At 56.1% G+C, this 12,818-nt stretch overlaps 7 protein-coding genes across 7 annotated transcripts; 1 reads left to right on the top strand and 6 right to left on the bottom strand.

Moving 5' to 3' along the window:
* Positions 1 to 307: 307 nt before the first annotated feature.
* L226DRAFT_617392 (uncharacterized protein) lies at positions 308 to 1,975 on the bottom strand. Its single transcript, XM_067687030.1, has 2 exons — positions 501 to 1,975; positions 308 to 442 (listed from the first exon to the last, which is right to left on the bottom strand). Exon 1 carries the CDS (start codon positions 1,691 to 1,693, stop codon positions 572 to 574), a length of 1,122 nt encoding a protein of 373 aa, XP_067529252.1. The 5' UTR covers positions 1,694 to 1,975; the 3' UTR covers positions 308 to 442; positions 501 to 571.
* Positions 1,976 to 3,317: 1,342 nt separating this feature from the next.
* On the bottom strand, positions 3,318 to 4,145 carry L226DRAFT_563802 (uncharacterized protein). Its single transcript, XM_067683583.1, has 2 exons — positions 3,648 to 4,145; positions 3,318 to 3,596 (listed from the first exon to the last, which is right to left on the bottom strand). The coding sequence occupies exon 1, from the start codon at positions 4,109 to 4,111 to the stop codon at positions 3,650 to 3,652; it is 462 nt and encodes a 153-aa protein (XP_067529251.1). The 5' UTR covers positions 4,112 to 4,145; the 3' UTR covers positions 3,318 to 3,596; positions 3,648 to 3,649.
* Positions 4,146 to 4,315: 170 nt separating this feature from the next.
* On the top strand, positions 4,316 to 7,139 carry L226DRAFT_317629 (uncharacterized protein). Its single transcript, XM_067673859.1, has 5 exons — positions 4,316 to 4,539; positions 4,593 to 5,108; positions 5,163 to 5,730; positions 5,798 to 5,988; positions 6,042 to 7,139. Exons 1-5 carry the CDS (start codon positions 4,393 to 4,395, stop codon positions 7,002 to 7,004), a joined length of 2,385 nt encoding a protein of 794 aa, XP_067529250.1. The 5' UTR covers positions 4,316 to 4,392; the 3' UTR covers positions 7,005 to 7,139.
* A 91-nt stretch (positions 7,140 to 7,230) lies between these two features.
* Positions 7,231 to 9,258, bottom strand: L226DRAFT_617389 (uncharacterized protein). The gene is made up of 4 exons (XM_067687029.1): positions 9,043 to 9,258; positions 8,770 to 8,986; positions 8,211 to 8,711; positions 7,231 to 8,156 (listed from the first exon to the last, which is right to left on the bottom strand). Exons 2-4 carry the CDS (start codon positions 8,936 to 8,938, stop codon positions 7,525 to 7,527), a joined length of 1,302 nt encoding a protein of 433 aa, XP_067529249.1. The 5' UTR covers positions 8,939 to 8,986; positions 9,043 to 9,258; the 3' UTR covers positions 7,231 to 7,524.
* A 290-nt stretch (positions 9,259 to 9,548) lies between these two features.
* On the bottom strand, positions 9,549 to 10,381 carry L226DRAFT_599690 (uncharacterized protein). The gene is made up of 2 exons (XM_067685666.1): positions 9,814 to 10,381; positions 9,549 to 9,742 (listed from the first exon to the last, which is right to left on the bottom strand). The coding sequence occupies exons 1-2, from the start codon at positions 10,172 to 10,174 to the stop codon at positions 9,666 to 9,668; spliced, it is 438 nt and encodes a 145-aa protein (XP_067529248.1). The 5' UTR covers positions 10,175 to 10,381; the 3' UTR covers positions 9,549 to 9,665.
* A 120-nt stretch (positions 10,382 to 10,501) lies between these two features.
* L226DRAFT_540490 (uncharacterized protein) lies at positions 10,502 to 10,959 on the bottom strand. Its single transcript, XM_067681884.1, has one exon. It carries the CDS (start codon positions 10,881 to 10,883, stop codon positions 10,590 to 10,592), a length of 294 nt encoding a protein of 97 aa, XP_067529247.1. The 5' UTR covers positions 10,884 to 10,959; the 3' UTR covers positions 10,502 to 10,589.
* Positions 10,960 to 11,139: 180 nt separating this feature from the next.
* Positions 11,140 to 12,063, bottom strand: L226DRAFT_540488 (uncharacterized protein). Its single transcript, XM_067681883.1, has 2 exons — positions 11,524 to 12,063; positions 11,140 to 11,466 (listed from the first exon to the last, which is right to left on the bottom strand). The coding sequence occupies exons 1-2, from the start codon at positions 12,017 to 12,019 to the stop codon at positions 11,291 to 11,293; spliced, it is 672 nt and encodes a 223-aa protein (XP_067529246.1). The 5' UTR covers positions 12,020 to 12,063; the 3' UTR covers positions 11,140 to 11,290.
* Positions 12,064 to 12,818: the final 755 nt, after the last annotated feature.

Below are 12,818 nucleotides of genomic sequence, written 5' to 3'. Positions count from 1 at the left end.
CAGACGAGGCGGACAGGGCGGCTATGGACATGAACTTTCAACTGCGATGACTTTGAATGGATAGGTGTTATGATTTAGATGATTTCGGATGAACTTACGTATTGTATATGCACTTAATGATGCTTGGAACAAATGTTCGTCTTGCACGTGTATACTGGCGACCATTTGTCGATGGCAGGAGTGGAGGAAACACTAACCTCAGAAAGCGATTCAACGCAAACGACGGATTTCAAACACCTGTACCTAGCAGTAAACAAAGAGGCAGATGCTCCCCATGGGAGTTCACTTGTCTCTTCCTATAGTCGTTGCACGCCTTGTGGCGGCATTCCGTGGACTTCAAGTTGTGAACGGAAAGAACAAAGCAGTGGTGCCATGTTGGCATAATAGACCGATGACGCTGACGTAGATGTACAAATCCGGTGGTATACAATACAACAAATGTCTGCTAATTCATGTCCGTCAGTATGCAAGCCTCGAGCACCTAACATGGTTATGCGCACCTTCAATTCAACCTATATACCCATCACATTCCGCCCTGTCGTACATAGCGAACCGAGGCGCGCGCTAGTCGCTACGACGATCTCGCCGCCGCAGCCAAGCTCTTCGCACCAGTGCCCGCGGCATCCTCCACATACGTCCACCTCTTGATGGGGTGTCCTCTCCGTTCCAACTCGTCCAAGATCATCTGTCTGTACGCGGCAACTCCGACCAAGCTGCCCCCAAAGCACAGGATGGTCTCGCTCCCTTTGATCTTGCGCGCGGGGTACTCGGTCCCCTCAGCGGCGTCCACCTCCGGGCGCAGGAGGACGCACAGCTGGTCGACGATCTCGCTCGTGGTGTGCTTGAGCACGCGCACCGCGAGCGGGTCCTTGTCCTCGAACGCGGCGGCGAAGACGAGCGGGGCGAGCGACGAGAGCCGCTTCTCGCGGACGATCTGGGTGTACGCGGGCGCGTCCTTCTCCTCGTTCGGACCGCGTTCCGTACCAGGAGGTATGAGAGGAAGCGGGTCCGGCCAGTGCACGACGGTGAGGAGCTCGAATACGTCGTCGATGCCAAAGTACTGGAGCACGCGGTCCTTGAGCGTGCTCGCGGTGTTCCGCTTCTCGGGCGCGATGACGGACGCGCAGTCTGCTTCCCAGAGGATGTGTCGCACCGCTGAGCGGCCGACGTGGAACCCACCGCCCTCGTCGCCTAGGATCCATCCCCAGCCACCGACACGCCCGAGCTCCTCCAACCCGCCGCCCTCCTTCTGCCGGAAGCTGACGACGATTCCACCCGTACCTGAGACACAGCCAATCGCGGCCGAGACATCGTCGTGCATACCGAGCGGGGAAGCGAGGAGGTGAGTGTCATTGGCGACCACAGGCTCGACGCCGAGGAGAGCAGTGACTGAAGGGATAATGCGTGCTATGGCGGCCGCGCTGTCGACACCAGAGACGCCGAGCCAGGCAGCTGCGAACAGGGGCTCATTTGCTGGCGGAGGAAGGAGGGGCTTGTCGTCTTCAGATGCGGGCAGGAAAGACTGGAGGGCGGAGGTGACGGTCGCGGTGACAGCCTGGAGGAAGTTGGAGAGGCCGAGGTAGGCGAAGTTGGAGGGACCGCCGATACCGCGCCCGACGATGTTGCCGTCCTTGTCGGCGATGGCGGCGGCGGTCTTGGAACCACCACAATCTACGCAGAGATAGTAGGACATGCGCGTGCGGTTCGTGCAGGAGTCGGGAGGGAAGGGATACGAAGAAGGGGGGAGGGGCGCAGGGGCCGGGGTCGCGTGAGAGGAGAGTTATAACTTATCTTGTGGTGTTAATCAGATAAGTCTAGTCCTGGAGGGCACATGAACGAGAAGAGAGAGTCCACATGGATTGTAAAGGAGACAGCATGGGCGAGACTGGAGTGAGCCAGCGCGACGCGTGGGCAGGTGAGCAGCGTGCCAGAATGCAGGATGCGCGGCGAGACACAGTCAGGAGTCCGGCCTGCCTGGGACGAGAGCGCCGTGCCTATTCATGACACGGCGCCAGATGTGCACCATCTGCTCGTCGTCCACTCGATCGTCCTGACTTGCCTGGCCAGCAAGACAAGGTGACATGCGACTGCTGCTCGTCGTACAGTGCAGTCGGAAGTAACAATCGCGGAACAGACAAAACCGACAGCGACGAGCCGTGCTACCAAGTATGGCAGTCCGCAGCCGCGCGGTCACGAGACCGGCAAGAATGTGTAGCGTCGCGTCCGAGTCGCGTCTTTCCTCGAGTCTGGACCTGCTACCTAAGTTTGGCGCGTCTCTGAGGCGGAAGCTGGACACTATGTACAGAGTATGCGCACCAAGACTGGCACATAGCCCGCTCACTCGTCGAGCGGGGTACTATCGATGGCCCGGAGACCCGGAGTGCGTTAACTTCGTTCAAGTGGCATGCGCGTGGGAGGTCAACTCCTGGGAGTCACCGAAGTATGAAGCTCACATGTCACGACGTTTGCACGTAGTCGGGTGTAAGCCGGAGGCAGGGCTGTTCCGAACTGAGCGCGAACAGGTCATATGTGGTACGATGGGTACATCCAACGACAATAGGAGGTGTCACAAACCGAAGTGCGCCTTACTTTCCTAAGAGCAATCCCCAAACCTTGTTTAGTCCGTCACCATGAGCGTGGGGTATCTTCTTTGCAATGGACGGGTGTTTGGAGTTAGTATCGTGAATTGGAATCATCGAGAGCTACATTAGACTGAGTAGAGACCATACACAGAATATGCAGAGCAGAAAGAGTATGTGAACAGATTGTTCACGATGGTCGTACAAGGTCAAGACTGCGGGACTTCAAAATTCCTCGACCGCGCGTGGCTCTGAGCCACCCACCATTCCGCCGCATTGATCACGTCCATTACACACAAAAGTAATTTCTCTGTGTGAGGCTAAATGCTTTTTACTGCACTTCTATCTATCCTGCATGAGACGTTATATTGACCGTAATCGTTGGAATGTCTCCCTAACCACCGTCACGGTCGGCACTGCCACCGATACGCACACCGTCTCATCTTTGACTTGTCCTTGGGTAAGAGAGATCCTGCATTAAAGATGGTATCAAAGTATGATTTAGCTTCAATTCCGAGCTCAATTGACTGGCTGCAGGGTTTGGTTGGGGCGCACCGTGGAGGTCCCGAATCAAGCGGTGCACGCGGTCGCAACCCCGCCGTGGTTTGGGCGCCTGCTAAGCTTGAACTTTGCTCAGAGCCGTCCTCCAACCATTGCGCTTCGGCTAGAACCTGCTCTAACTGGCCTACAATTTCCGGTCTAAAATACCATGCGTAAGTTACGCACCTCTTGAACAGCATAAATCGTGCCCTCGATCCCAGCAAGCTTTCTCATCATGTCTGGCGATGGTGCTACCATGACAAGAACGCCCAGTACGATTACACCTGCTAGCGACTTGCGAGGGAACATATTCATCGATATATCGACCCTCAATTGCGGGAGTACGCATACACGAGCGAACCAATAAGAAGCGCCGAATTCGTTCCCATTCCATAGCCTTGCACTCGCCGCTCGGTGGTTGTGGGCGCGACACTCGCACCACAGCCGCAGGACCATACGTACGAGTTCATTAGAACGCTGTGAAACGTCCATGAGTCAGATAAAAGTAGAGCAGCTCTTTATCCGCACCGTCACCATTCTGGGAGGCGATACCACTTGGGTTTCTGCTCCCCGAGACCCAACATCTTCCTCACGCCATCCAGGTCCTCCGGCGTAATCGCGGCGCTCAACGCTGCCTGCGAGCTGTTGTCCCTGAGGACGAGAAGATAGCTCCCCTTAGCCGGGTTCATGAGAGCCAGTCGACGGCGCAGACGAGGGATGCGAGGGAACTGCTGGTAGACTTTGCGGGGTAATACGGAGGTAGCTAGAGTGAGTGCGGCATTGATCTTCTTCTCAGCTTCTTCGGCGGTCATGCTCGAGAGCGAGTCCGGCCCAAAAAGCTCTCCGTAGATGATCTTCGCCCAATGACGCAGACAGTCATAATCGATCATGAATCCGTATCCACAGGTCGCGGGCCCGGGCTGGACGGATACCTTCATGACACGCTTGGCACGGGGATGCGAGGAGGAGGGCTCGCCAGACGTAGTAGCCATAGTAGACACGATTGGCCAACGTAGACAGAAGAAAAGGTCGATGGCGAGTGGTGGTAAGGACTAGCAGCCACAAGACATATTGAGGCTCAGGACGCGCGGTGCACGTGACAGGAACGCGCCTAGTTGACTTTGCCACTGCGTAGTACTACGCAACCACAGCAATAACTTGCTTTTTACTATAATTTCGGGTCTCAAATCGCATCACTCTGGCACGCAATTCGTAGAGATAAATCAACGTTTGCTCCTACGTGGACGAGATTCACCTTGAGTTCATCGACATCATGAACGACAAGAACTACATTCTCTCTCTCGACCAGTTCGTCGAGTACTTCTTGCTCGGCTCTCCCGCAAGATCAACCAAGGCCATCCCGAATCTCTTCGCAAAAGTGCCCACGTTTAAGACGGAGAGAGGAATGTATGACCATTTCGTGAGTCACATCCCAACCACCGTTTCATGATTGGGTTTCTGACGCCAAACCAGACGTTCAAGTTCAATAAGTCGAAGATCTTCCCCGGTCATAAGTTCGTCACCACCGCCTGGACGTCAGCTTCCAATGATCCCACCGGCCAAGCCATCGACTGCGGCATGTACCCCGCCAAATTCGCACCCGAGGAGAGCTCGACAGCAGCGGGCGACGAGTCGAGGCGCACGGACTGGTCTCGGATCGATCTCTGCATCGAGTGTAAGCTCGATTCAACCAGTCAAGATCCGTTCGACGAGAAGAAGCTCGACAACTCTCCCGAAGCTGTAACACGCCGAGAAGTTCTCGGCCAGATCTTGTCGTACGCCGAACTCGTCTTCAGGCACCAGCAACGCCAATTCCACTACATGCTCCTGCTCTTCCGAGAGTGCGCTCGCATCATCTACTTCGATCACTCGAGCATGGTCGTCACAGAGAAGATTCCCTACACTACCCAAGGACAGGAGCTCTCCGAATTCCTCGCCCGCTATGGTCGGCTCAAGAAACCCGAGTTTCAAGGACATGATCCCACTGCCGTGCGTATCGAGAAGACCGATGATCCACATGATTTTCACTCTCTGGTGCGTAAGTACGCGGAGAATTGCCTCAATAATAATGCGGAGGACCATGCGGCGAGACTGTTTCGGGCCTCGCTTGTCGACTCGTGGCCGATCTGGAGGCTCCAGGTGTACGACGAGCAGACGGAGACAGAGCACTGGTTCGCTGTCGGCAAACCCCACTTCCAGGCTTCCGGTGTCGCGGGACGCGGGACACGCGGCTATGTTGCTCTTCCGCTCCTACTTAACAAGAATGGCGAACTTTCAGTGCCACCGCTCGCCAAGGAAGGCGAGCCCACGAAGCCTTTCGTGTACCTGAAGGACGCGTGGCGCATCGACCACCCCCGCCTGCAGAAGGAGGGTGTCGTCTTGCAAGTGCTCAACGCCGCAAAGGTCAAGTATGTCCCCACTGCTGTGTACCATGGTGATCTTGGGCAAGCCTGCCTTTCCTACACGAAATGGGCGGCGCTTCATGGTGGCCAGGCTTGCAAGCTGAAGCCTCATCAGCACTATCGCCTGATCGTCAAGGAGATTGGGAAGCCACTGAGCGAATTTGATCGTGGCGTCAGCCTGGTCAAGGCTATCCTCCACTGCCTTCAAGGTGAGTCGCATCTCTTCCGAAACGTCATTAGACTACCTGTATTGATCGCATCCTGTTTCTGCTTTAGCGCATGAGCAAGCATGCGTCGCCGGCTACATCCACCGCGACATCAGTGCAAGCAACATTCTCCTTTGCAAGTCAGACGATGGCAAGTGGCACGGCTTGTTGAACGACTGGGAGTTGGCCGCGAAGTACGTGATGGGTCAGCCTGCAGCGGTCAACGCGGAGTTAGGAGACTGCCCCGTATTGGAGAGAACAGTGAGTAACTTCGTGTCCTTCGGTGCAAAGCACTATACTGACATGACATATAGGGAACTTGGCAATTCCTTTCCGTTCATTGTTCCAACGACAATCAACGACCGGTCGATATTCCGGACGACCTCGAGTCCCTCATTCACGTGCTTCTCTGTTACGCAGTCCGCTTTCTACCTCACAACATCCAGGACGATGTCATTGGATTGTTCCTCTATCGGTACTTCGACGACTATTCCAAAAGCTACTCGGTGAACACGTGTGGTCCCGCAAAATACGCTGCGGTGCAAAGCGGCGGGATCGACTTGACGCTGTTGACTGGAGGTGTGGCTGTCCCTGGGAAGCCCAATATGAAGATGAAGGATCTCCTCAAATTCTACAGCTCAGCGGCCACGACCACGGCAGCGTCGGAGAACGGCATTGCCGCCCCGACTCCTGAAAGTCACCCCCTCAATTCCCTCATTGCCACAATCTTCCAGTGGTTCAAGGCATACTACGCTCTCGATGATCCCATACCGGAAGTGGCAACCGTCGCAGACGTTCCTACGGACGTCGAAGACGACGACATGGAGCTCGCTGACGATGATGAGGACTTCCTAGCAATTGACAGAGCAGCTGCTTCCGCTGCTCAGCAAGAGCAGCCACCGGCTGCCCCTTCATCATCTACCGCGATCACCACTGGCAGCGGTGGGGGCGGGAGTCAGGAGACAAGTGCCGCCTCTGATGGAGTCGTTGCGGCGGGGAACCCTGCGCAAGCTTCAGGCTCGGACCCCATGTCGAAGATGACCCACTCTGCCTTCAAGTCAGAGATTTATCGATCGGTCCGGTACCTCAAATGGCCGCGTGGGGATAAGGGGAAGGACAAGAGGCCGAAGGATTTCGTCATCCCCAAGAAGGCAGCTGCGACACCTGCCGCTGCCCCGGCTCCCCCGGCCGGGGGCTCAGGGAAGATGAACTCCACCAAGCGGAAGCAGAAGCGGGGGCCGGGTTCCAACGCGAAGCGTCGAAAAAGCGTGAAGTGACGGCTGTGGCATTTCGACATGCGCACTTGGTCCCATAGAATCGTAGATGTCCCTATGCCTCGGTCGAGTGGCGTGGATCTTTCAAGTACCATCTGCTACTCTCGTAGCCTTTGTAACCCTATCGTAATACACGTACCACTGTTCTCGTGTACCCGGCCAGCCTGTGGCTTGCCGAAACTGATGGCCAACTGGTGAGAGGTAACAAGACATGACTGCACTATGTTATGGCTCATAGTGAAGTTCCACAGTAAGTTTCGTGGCACGTCTTGCGGCGCGCCGCTTGTACGAGTACATTGAATAGACATGAATTATAAGGCTATGGAGATACAAATGCTGATGAACACAATGCAGACCGACATCAAACCAGCGACCGAGAAATCATAAGACAACGGAGAGGATCTGGGAAACCACAGGCGTGATGGACAACGTCAATGTTTCCCAACGTCATCCTCTCACAATGCAAGAAGAATGCCACAGAAACGGACGCGTATGCGCAATAGCATCCACACGCAGGTCATGATCATTCCGGGGTATAGGCAGGCGGGATGTCCGCTCGTGCAACCTCCGACATCGTCGCCGTACTCCGTATTGGCCCTGGCGTCGCACCCGGAGGCAGCACAGGTGCGACGTCGGACGGCGTCACCCCCGGCTCGAAACGCAATCCCGAGTCCTGAGGTTGCTGGGCGTTCGGATGGGGCTGTGTTGGCGAGGACGGTCCCGAGCTTGTCGCGCCCAAGAGACCAGCACTCTCCGACCGCGTGCCCTTCGCGTGGGCCCTGCCCCGTGACGCGAACGCTGGGAGATCGTGCACAGTGGAGTGTGGTGAGTGATTTGAGTGCGTGTGCGAGCGAGATGAGGGGTGGGAGGACGAGTGGGAGGAAGGGCTGTGGACGGACGATGCAGGTCCAGGCGCGCCGAGGTATTCGTCGCCGTAGGCTGACGATGGCCCACCGAGCGGGTGAAGGTAGCGCTCTTGACGCGCCATTGCGGCTTTGCTAGTCCGGTTCTCGCTGGGCGTCGCTGTGCCGAGCGAGTGCGTGCTGCCGTACTGTTGCATCGACGGAGCTCCAACAGGGAGCGCGGGCATGTCACTGAATCGAGCTTGAGAGCTTGCGCCGTCAGCGAGGACATATGGCGTGATGGAGGTGGGTGCTAATGGAGCAATAGCGTGAGGAAGAGAACACGTAGGTACATGAGGGAACGTACACGTCTTCTCGCCATTCGGGGAGAGGAAAATCTTCGCCTTCCGCTTGCGCATCCGGTAGCAGAAGAACGCAAACACCACTGCAGCGAGAAACGCAACCCCTCCCAACACCCCACCCACGATCGCCCCAACCAGTGGTGAAGATGAGGACGACGCTCCGCTTGACGCTATCCCAGTAGCAGAAGGTATCCCTGTCGATGTTCCAGTACTTGAAGTGCTCGTGCTGCTGGATGACGAAGGGGCGTCGGGGTTGGTTGTGTTGTACCGAAAGTAATCGAGGAAATATGGCGCATTCGAGTCCGCGCGTGTGATGTTCACAACAAGCGTGTATTGGCCGTACGGCATGACACTCGAGTTGAAAAAAGCCACATTGTCTGTCGCTTCTGTCACGTCATCAGGAATAAAGGCCTGCAGCTTTTGGGATCCGACGCTATACAGCGAGAGCGGCTGCTGCGAGCCGTTGGCGGCGGGAACAACGCGACCATAGACAGATATTTGCGAGCCTGTCGCGACATCTATCAGGCGAGGTATTGTAGGATGGAAGTGGAAGAGAAAACGCACCAGTGAAGGAGAATGTTACATACATACCCGCATCCTTCGCTGCACTCACTCCGCCATCCCAAACATCTGGATCGTCCGGAAGTTCGATGTGGTCCCAGAAGATAGGTGGGGTGGAGGAGTAGTGAATCTGGTCGTATGCGAGATCGTCAACGGTGACGAGGTCCGACATCTCCAGCCTCAGCCTGGAACAGAGCCGTGTCGGCGTTCAAGCGGCCTCCTAGAAACAATGAATGAGGGGAAGAAGGAAAAGGATCGAATGAGATGACCACGAACAAGTGTTGGCGATGCGACAGCGCTCGGAGGACGGCCTTGTGCGGGATGAAGACATCACCGGCTATTGCACGGATTTGCAAATGATGGGATGGACGCCCAAGTCTGTGTCAAATTCATGCATGCATCGACGAGAATCATGTGCAGTATGTATACCGTTGACAAGGCACCGGTCCACAGCAAAGACGCGGGAGTGTGCAGTTTCGAGTGACAGCGGACGCGGGTCATGGACGTAGGTGGTGCAGGTCAAAGCGCGCAGAATAGTGCTTCCGATCATTGCACTGCATTCCAGTAGTCGACGGTCGTACTTAGCCTAACTTTGATAAGCATTTACTGTGAGTACTCTACATAGATTCCACAGACCCGTAGGTAGACATGAGTAATCGGTGACATCGAGTCGAAGGAAGTTACGGGACAGCAGAGGGAGCAGAGGAGTCGCCAGTATTGTACGTACAATGCGCGCAATCACTGCAGCTCTTGGCTCGACAGAATTATCACGCGTTGTAAGTGAGCGGTTGCATCTGCAACAGTGCACGTCGCGTCTCCCCATCACAAACACCGTCGAGGACGTCATCCGACTCCCGTATCGTCCGCAGGACAGACCTGAACGTGTCCTGCTCGTCGACCTAGATCACCGCAAACGTCTCATGACACGCGCCCGCAAGCCAGAAATCGTATGCGGTGAACCGCCCGGGCGGGGTGTCTCCTCCCCAGCCTCAGCTTCCTCCTCAGTCTCCTTCACCTCATCCCGCTTCTGCTTCTTCTGACTCGGACCTGGTTGCTGCGTAGCTCGACCCGCCGGACGCTCCGGCGTAGACACGCCCGCCTTCGGAGATGCGAGCGCAAACACCATGCGCAACACAGGACGCGGTTGAACATCCTCCAAGTCGTCGAACAAACCACACTCGTACGGGTCCATGACGTCGAACAGACTCTGCACCCAGCGGTCCATATAATGCCGAATATTCTTCACCTGTGTGTTAATCGCCGACACGTTCGCGGCCTTCAGCTCCGTGCCGAACAGGTTTCGCGCGCAGGAGGTACCCCCAGTCCATACGCTCGACGCTCCGAACCTTGACAAAGTGGTTGAAGTACAGATAGCCGTCCTTGAGGGGCGTGTCCTCAGTGTCCGCATACTTCACCTTGCGCGCACAGCTCGGAACGCTCGCGAGGCACTTCTCGAGGTGGTCCTCCCCGATGAGCGCCGTTAGCCAGTGCACGACAGTAACAATGCGCCTGCGCCGCGCGTCATCGAATTGGAACGGGTCTCGATGGCCGTCTTCGCCGCCGTCGCCGCTTCTGCTGCTGCTGCTGCTGCCTACAAGCTCGGACTCGCTAGGGTCCGGTTCCCCCGGTTCCAACGGGAACGTCGTCGCACGATCGCGGGCGTCCAGACGGTGACTCGAGCCATAGCTGCGAGCAACGCGTTGGCACAGTGGCGTGCCATCTGATCAATGCGTGAGGAGCACTATGATGTGTCTGTGACCTCTCAACGCCCTTTGTCCTTCAGACGTTCTCCGCCGGGTGAGGGAAGTGACACTTGTCGGGTGTCAGGGCGATTGCGCGGTGGATGGGGCAGCGTTTGCCAGTGGTTGCGGGAACGAGTCGAGCTCGGAGACGCCGGTGTTACACCACCAGAACCTGCGTGCGGATAGTTCATTGGGAGGAGGATTAGTCGTCATACAGTCTATGCGGACGGACCTGGAGGGTGTCTTGCAGTCAGCCAGGTCTTGACCCTTCCAGGAGATGACGTCGAGGACGTGTAGGATGCGGTTGTCACGCCAGTTGTCGTCCAAGATGCAGTCGAGTACGGTCTGTGGAGGTAGGGTCGATGGGAAGTTCATCAAGGGCTTGCCAACCACACGAGAACGGACCGTGGTATTAGGCACTGGAGAATGCGTCAGCGTTCGTCGCACGCCGGCTTTGAACGTTCTGAATATCCATGATTGGACCAACATTTCGCGCCTGTTCTGAAGGACTCATACATAGTAAGCTTTCCTGGTTCACGTGGGTTTACCAAGTTTGTTTGAGTCAAAAGGCGGGGTGGTTTCCAGGCACCAGGCACTGCTTGGGTCGGTGAGTGGCTCAGTACTTATACGTGAGTTGGTCCAAAAGACAATGATTGACGGAAGGAGATGCTCGTATAATACAATGCAAACGGCCAATGCGGGAGAGTCGTGAAGCAGGTGACGGTTAATATAGGTATAACGTTGAAACGCAGAAGTGCAGGATACAGTAAGGCGACGCGATGTTAAGAGGAGGATGAAGAACCGTGTTCAGGGAGCGGACACGCCTTCCCATGAGCACCTGATTGCTCTGGTACTGTTGGAATGGCCCTGGAGGCGTTCTGGTCCGGCTCAGCAGCGTGCTTCTCCTTGGCCTGCTTCTGCATCTTGTGTAGGAGCATGTCAGGAACCCATACTGGGTCTGAGGCGCAACCATTGCATCAGAGAGGTTAGTGGGGAAACAAGAAGAGATACGCACATGCAGCGCCCTGAGGCCAGGGCGTAACACACTTCCTGATGCTCTTGATGATGTCCTTGCTGAGACCACGTCGAAAGAGGAATTGACGGAAGAGCGTCCACTTCTCGGGTTCGATGCGCTCTACGGGCGACTTGCCGTGGCGACCAGGGGTGACACGGAGAACCCACAAGAGGTACGGTTGGCCTGTGGCGAAGTCGGTGATGTGGAGGAGGGTCTGCATGGAGTCTGTTTCGATCAAGTGGAAGAGGAGAGCGGCGAGATGGTTGCCGCGCTCTGCCTCAATCTGTTCGGGGGTGCACATCGCTTCTGCGATGGAACGGAGGTGCTCTGGGGGAAAGGCCGCACCGATGGCGTATGCGACGGTGCCCCGTGGAAGGGGAGTGCCGTTGCGAGTGATCAGACACGACGTCCAATGGTCCATGCTCCATGGTGCTGGCTTCTTGGGCTTGGATGCGGGTGCTTTGGACGAAGAGGAAGTAGGATTTGCGCTGTTCATGACGATCGTGACACTCGTCGTGGTCGTGATCGTGGTCGTGGTGGTTATGTTGGTGCAGTTCAACCGTTCCGCGATCAACAAGTTCAACAACCTGCAGGTAAGCGCCTGCCGTAATTCGGATATGGAATGCATTCATCATGTACACTGCTCTACGTCACTAGCAATAAGACTGGCAGGGTCCTCCGGGCAAGCACGACGGTCATGATTCGCATGGGTTATCCCCGACCACTCACTGGTCCGACCGAAAACGCCCTTGTCATACGTACCACCAACACGACGCACACTCCCCCCGTGAGCAACCAATGTGCGAGATAACAAGCATGTCAAGATTCCATTTCGACCCCGGAAACGGCAGGCAAGCTGGAAACGTTATGAGCAAGCCTCCTTCGAACCAGGCTAGGCAGAAGATCGAGGGTCTTCTGAGTATGGGCACCTCCGAATCGCATCCCACACGCAGTGACACGAATACAACATCATGCATCAGCATCTACATCTTACATACTTGCAAGTTCCACTGCACTGAACATCGACAAGTGGCAGAACGACGTCACGCACTGGACGCACTGGACGCACCGGCCGATGGGCCAGTGGCGAGCACAGTTTACAGTAAAGTACTCAGTGTATAGGTATAGTAGAAATAATGTACACACATGCAGAGTGTACACATGCGATGCGATTCATGTACCGTACGTACGAGTACACAGCCGAAACCGCCGTGATGGTGTTCGTCGGTCATGCATGGAACCAGTTACAGTGGTCAGAGGACGGAGTAGCGGACGATCGATGAGCGGGCGACGAG

This window comes from Lentinus tigrinus, assembly GCF_003813185.1.
Source record: "Lentinus tigrinus ALCF2SS1-7 unplaced genomic scaffold L226scaffold_58, whole genome shotgun sequence".
Classification (NCBI taxonomy): Eukaryota; Fungi; Basidiomycota; class Agaricomycetes; order Polyporales; family Polyporaceae; genus Lentinus; species Lentinus tigrinus.
The sequence above is the reverse complement of the archived record's forward strand: the minus strand, read 5'-3'. Positions and strand labels throughout refer to the sequence as shown.

Bases quoted from the DNA above. Each gene is read 5' to 3' on its own strand.
- L226DRAFT_317629 (XM_067673859.1), top strand. From the start codon at position 4,393: ATGAACGACAAGAACTACATTCTCTCTCTCGACCAGTTCGTCGAGTAC. The intron at 5,109-5,162 runs GTGCGTATCGAG...CTGGTGCGTAAG, and splicing joins AAGGACATGATCCCACTGCC to TACGCGGAGAATTGCCTCAA. The intron at 5,731-5,797 runs GTGAGTCGCATC...TTTCTGCTTTAG, and splicing joins TATCCTCCACTGCCTTCAAG to CGCATGAGCAAGCATGCGTC.
- L226DRAFT_540490 (XM_067681884.1), bottom strand. From the start codon at position 10,883: ATGAACTTCCCATCGACCCTACCTCCACAGACCGTACTCGACTGCATC.
- L226DRAFT_563802 (XM_067683583.1), bottom strand. From the start codon at position 4,111: ATGGCTACTACGTCTGGCGAGCCCTCCTCCTCGCATCCCCGTGCCAAG.
- L226DRAFT_617392 (XM_067687030.1), bottom strand. From the start codon at position 1,693: ATGTCCTACTATCTCTGCGTAGATTGTGGTGGTTCCAAGACCGCCGCC.
- L226DRAFT_617389 (XM_067687029.1), bottom strand. From the start codon at position 8,938: ATGTCGGACCTCGTCACCGTTGACGATCTCGCATACGACCAGATTCAC. The intron at 8,712-8,769 runs GTGCGTTTTCTC...ATGTCGCGACAG, and splicing joins TGTAACATTCTCCTTCACTG to GCTCGCAAATATCTGTCTAT. The intron at 8,157-8,210 runs GTACGTTCCCTC...TTGCTCCATTAG, and splicing joins CCCGAATGGCGAGAAGACGT to CACCCACCTCCATCACGCCA.
- L226DRAFT_599690 (XM_067685666.1), bottom strand. From the start codon at position 10,174: ATGCGGACACTGAGGACACGCCCCTCAAGGACGGCTATCTGTACTTCA. The intron at 9,743-9,813 runs GTCCGAGTCAGA...GCTGGGGAGGAG, and splicing joins TCGAGCTACGCAGCAACCAG to ACACCCCGCCCGGGCGGTTC.
- L226DRAFT_540488 (XM_067681883.1), bottom strand. From the start codon at position 12,019: ATGAACAGCGCAAATCCTACTTCCTCTTCGTCCAAAGCACCCGCATCC. The intron at 11,467-11,523 runs GTGCGTATCTCT...GTTGCGCCTCAG, and splicing joins CTGGCCTCAGGGCGCTGCAT to ACCCAGTATGGGTTCCTGAC.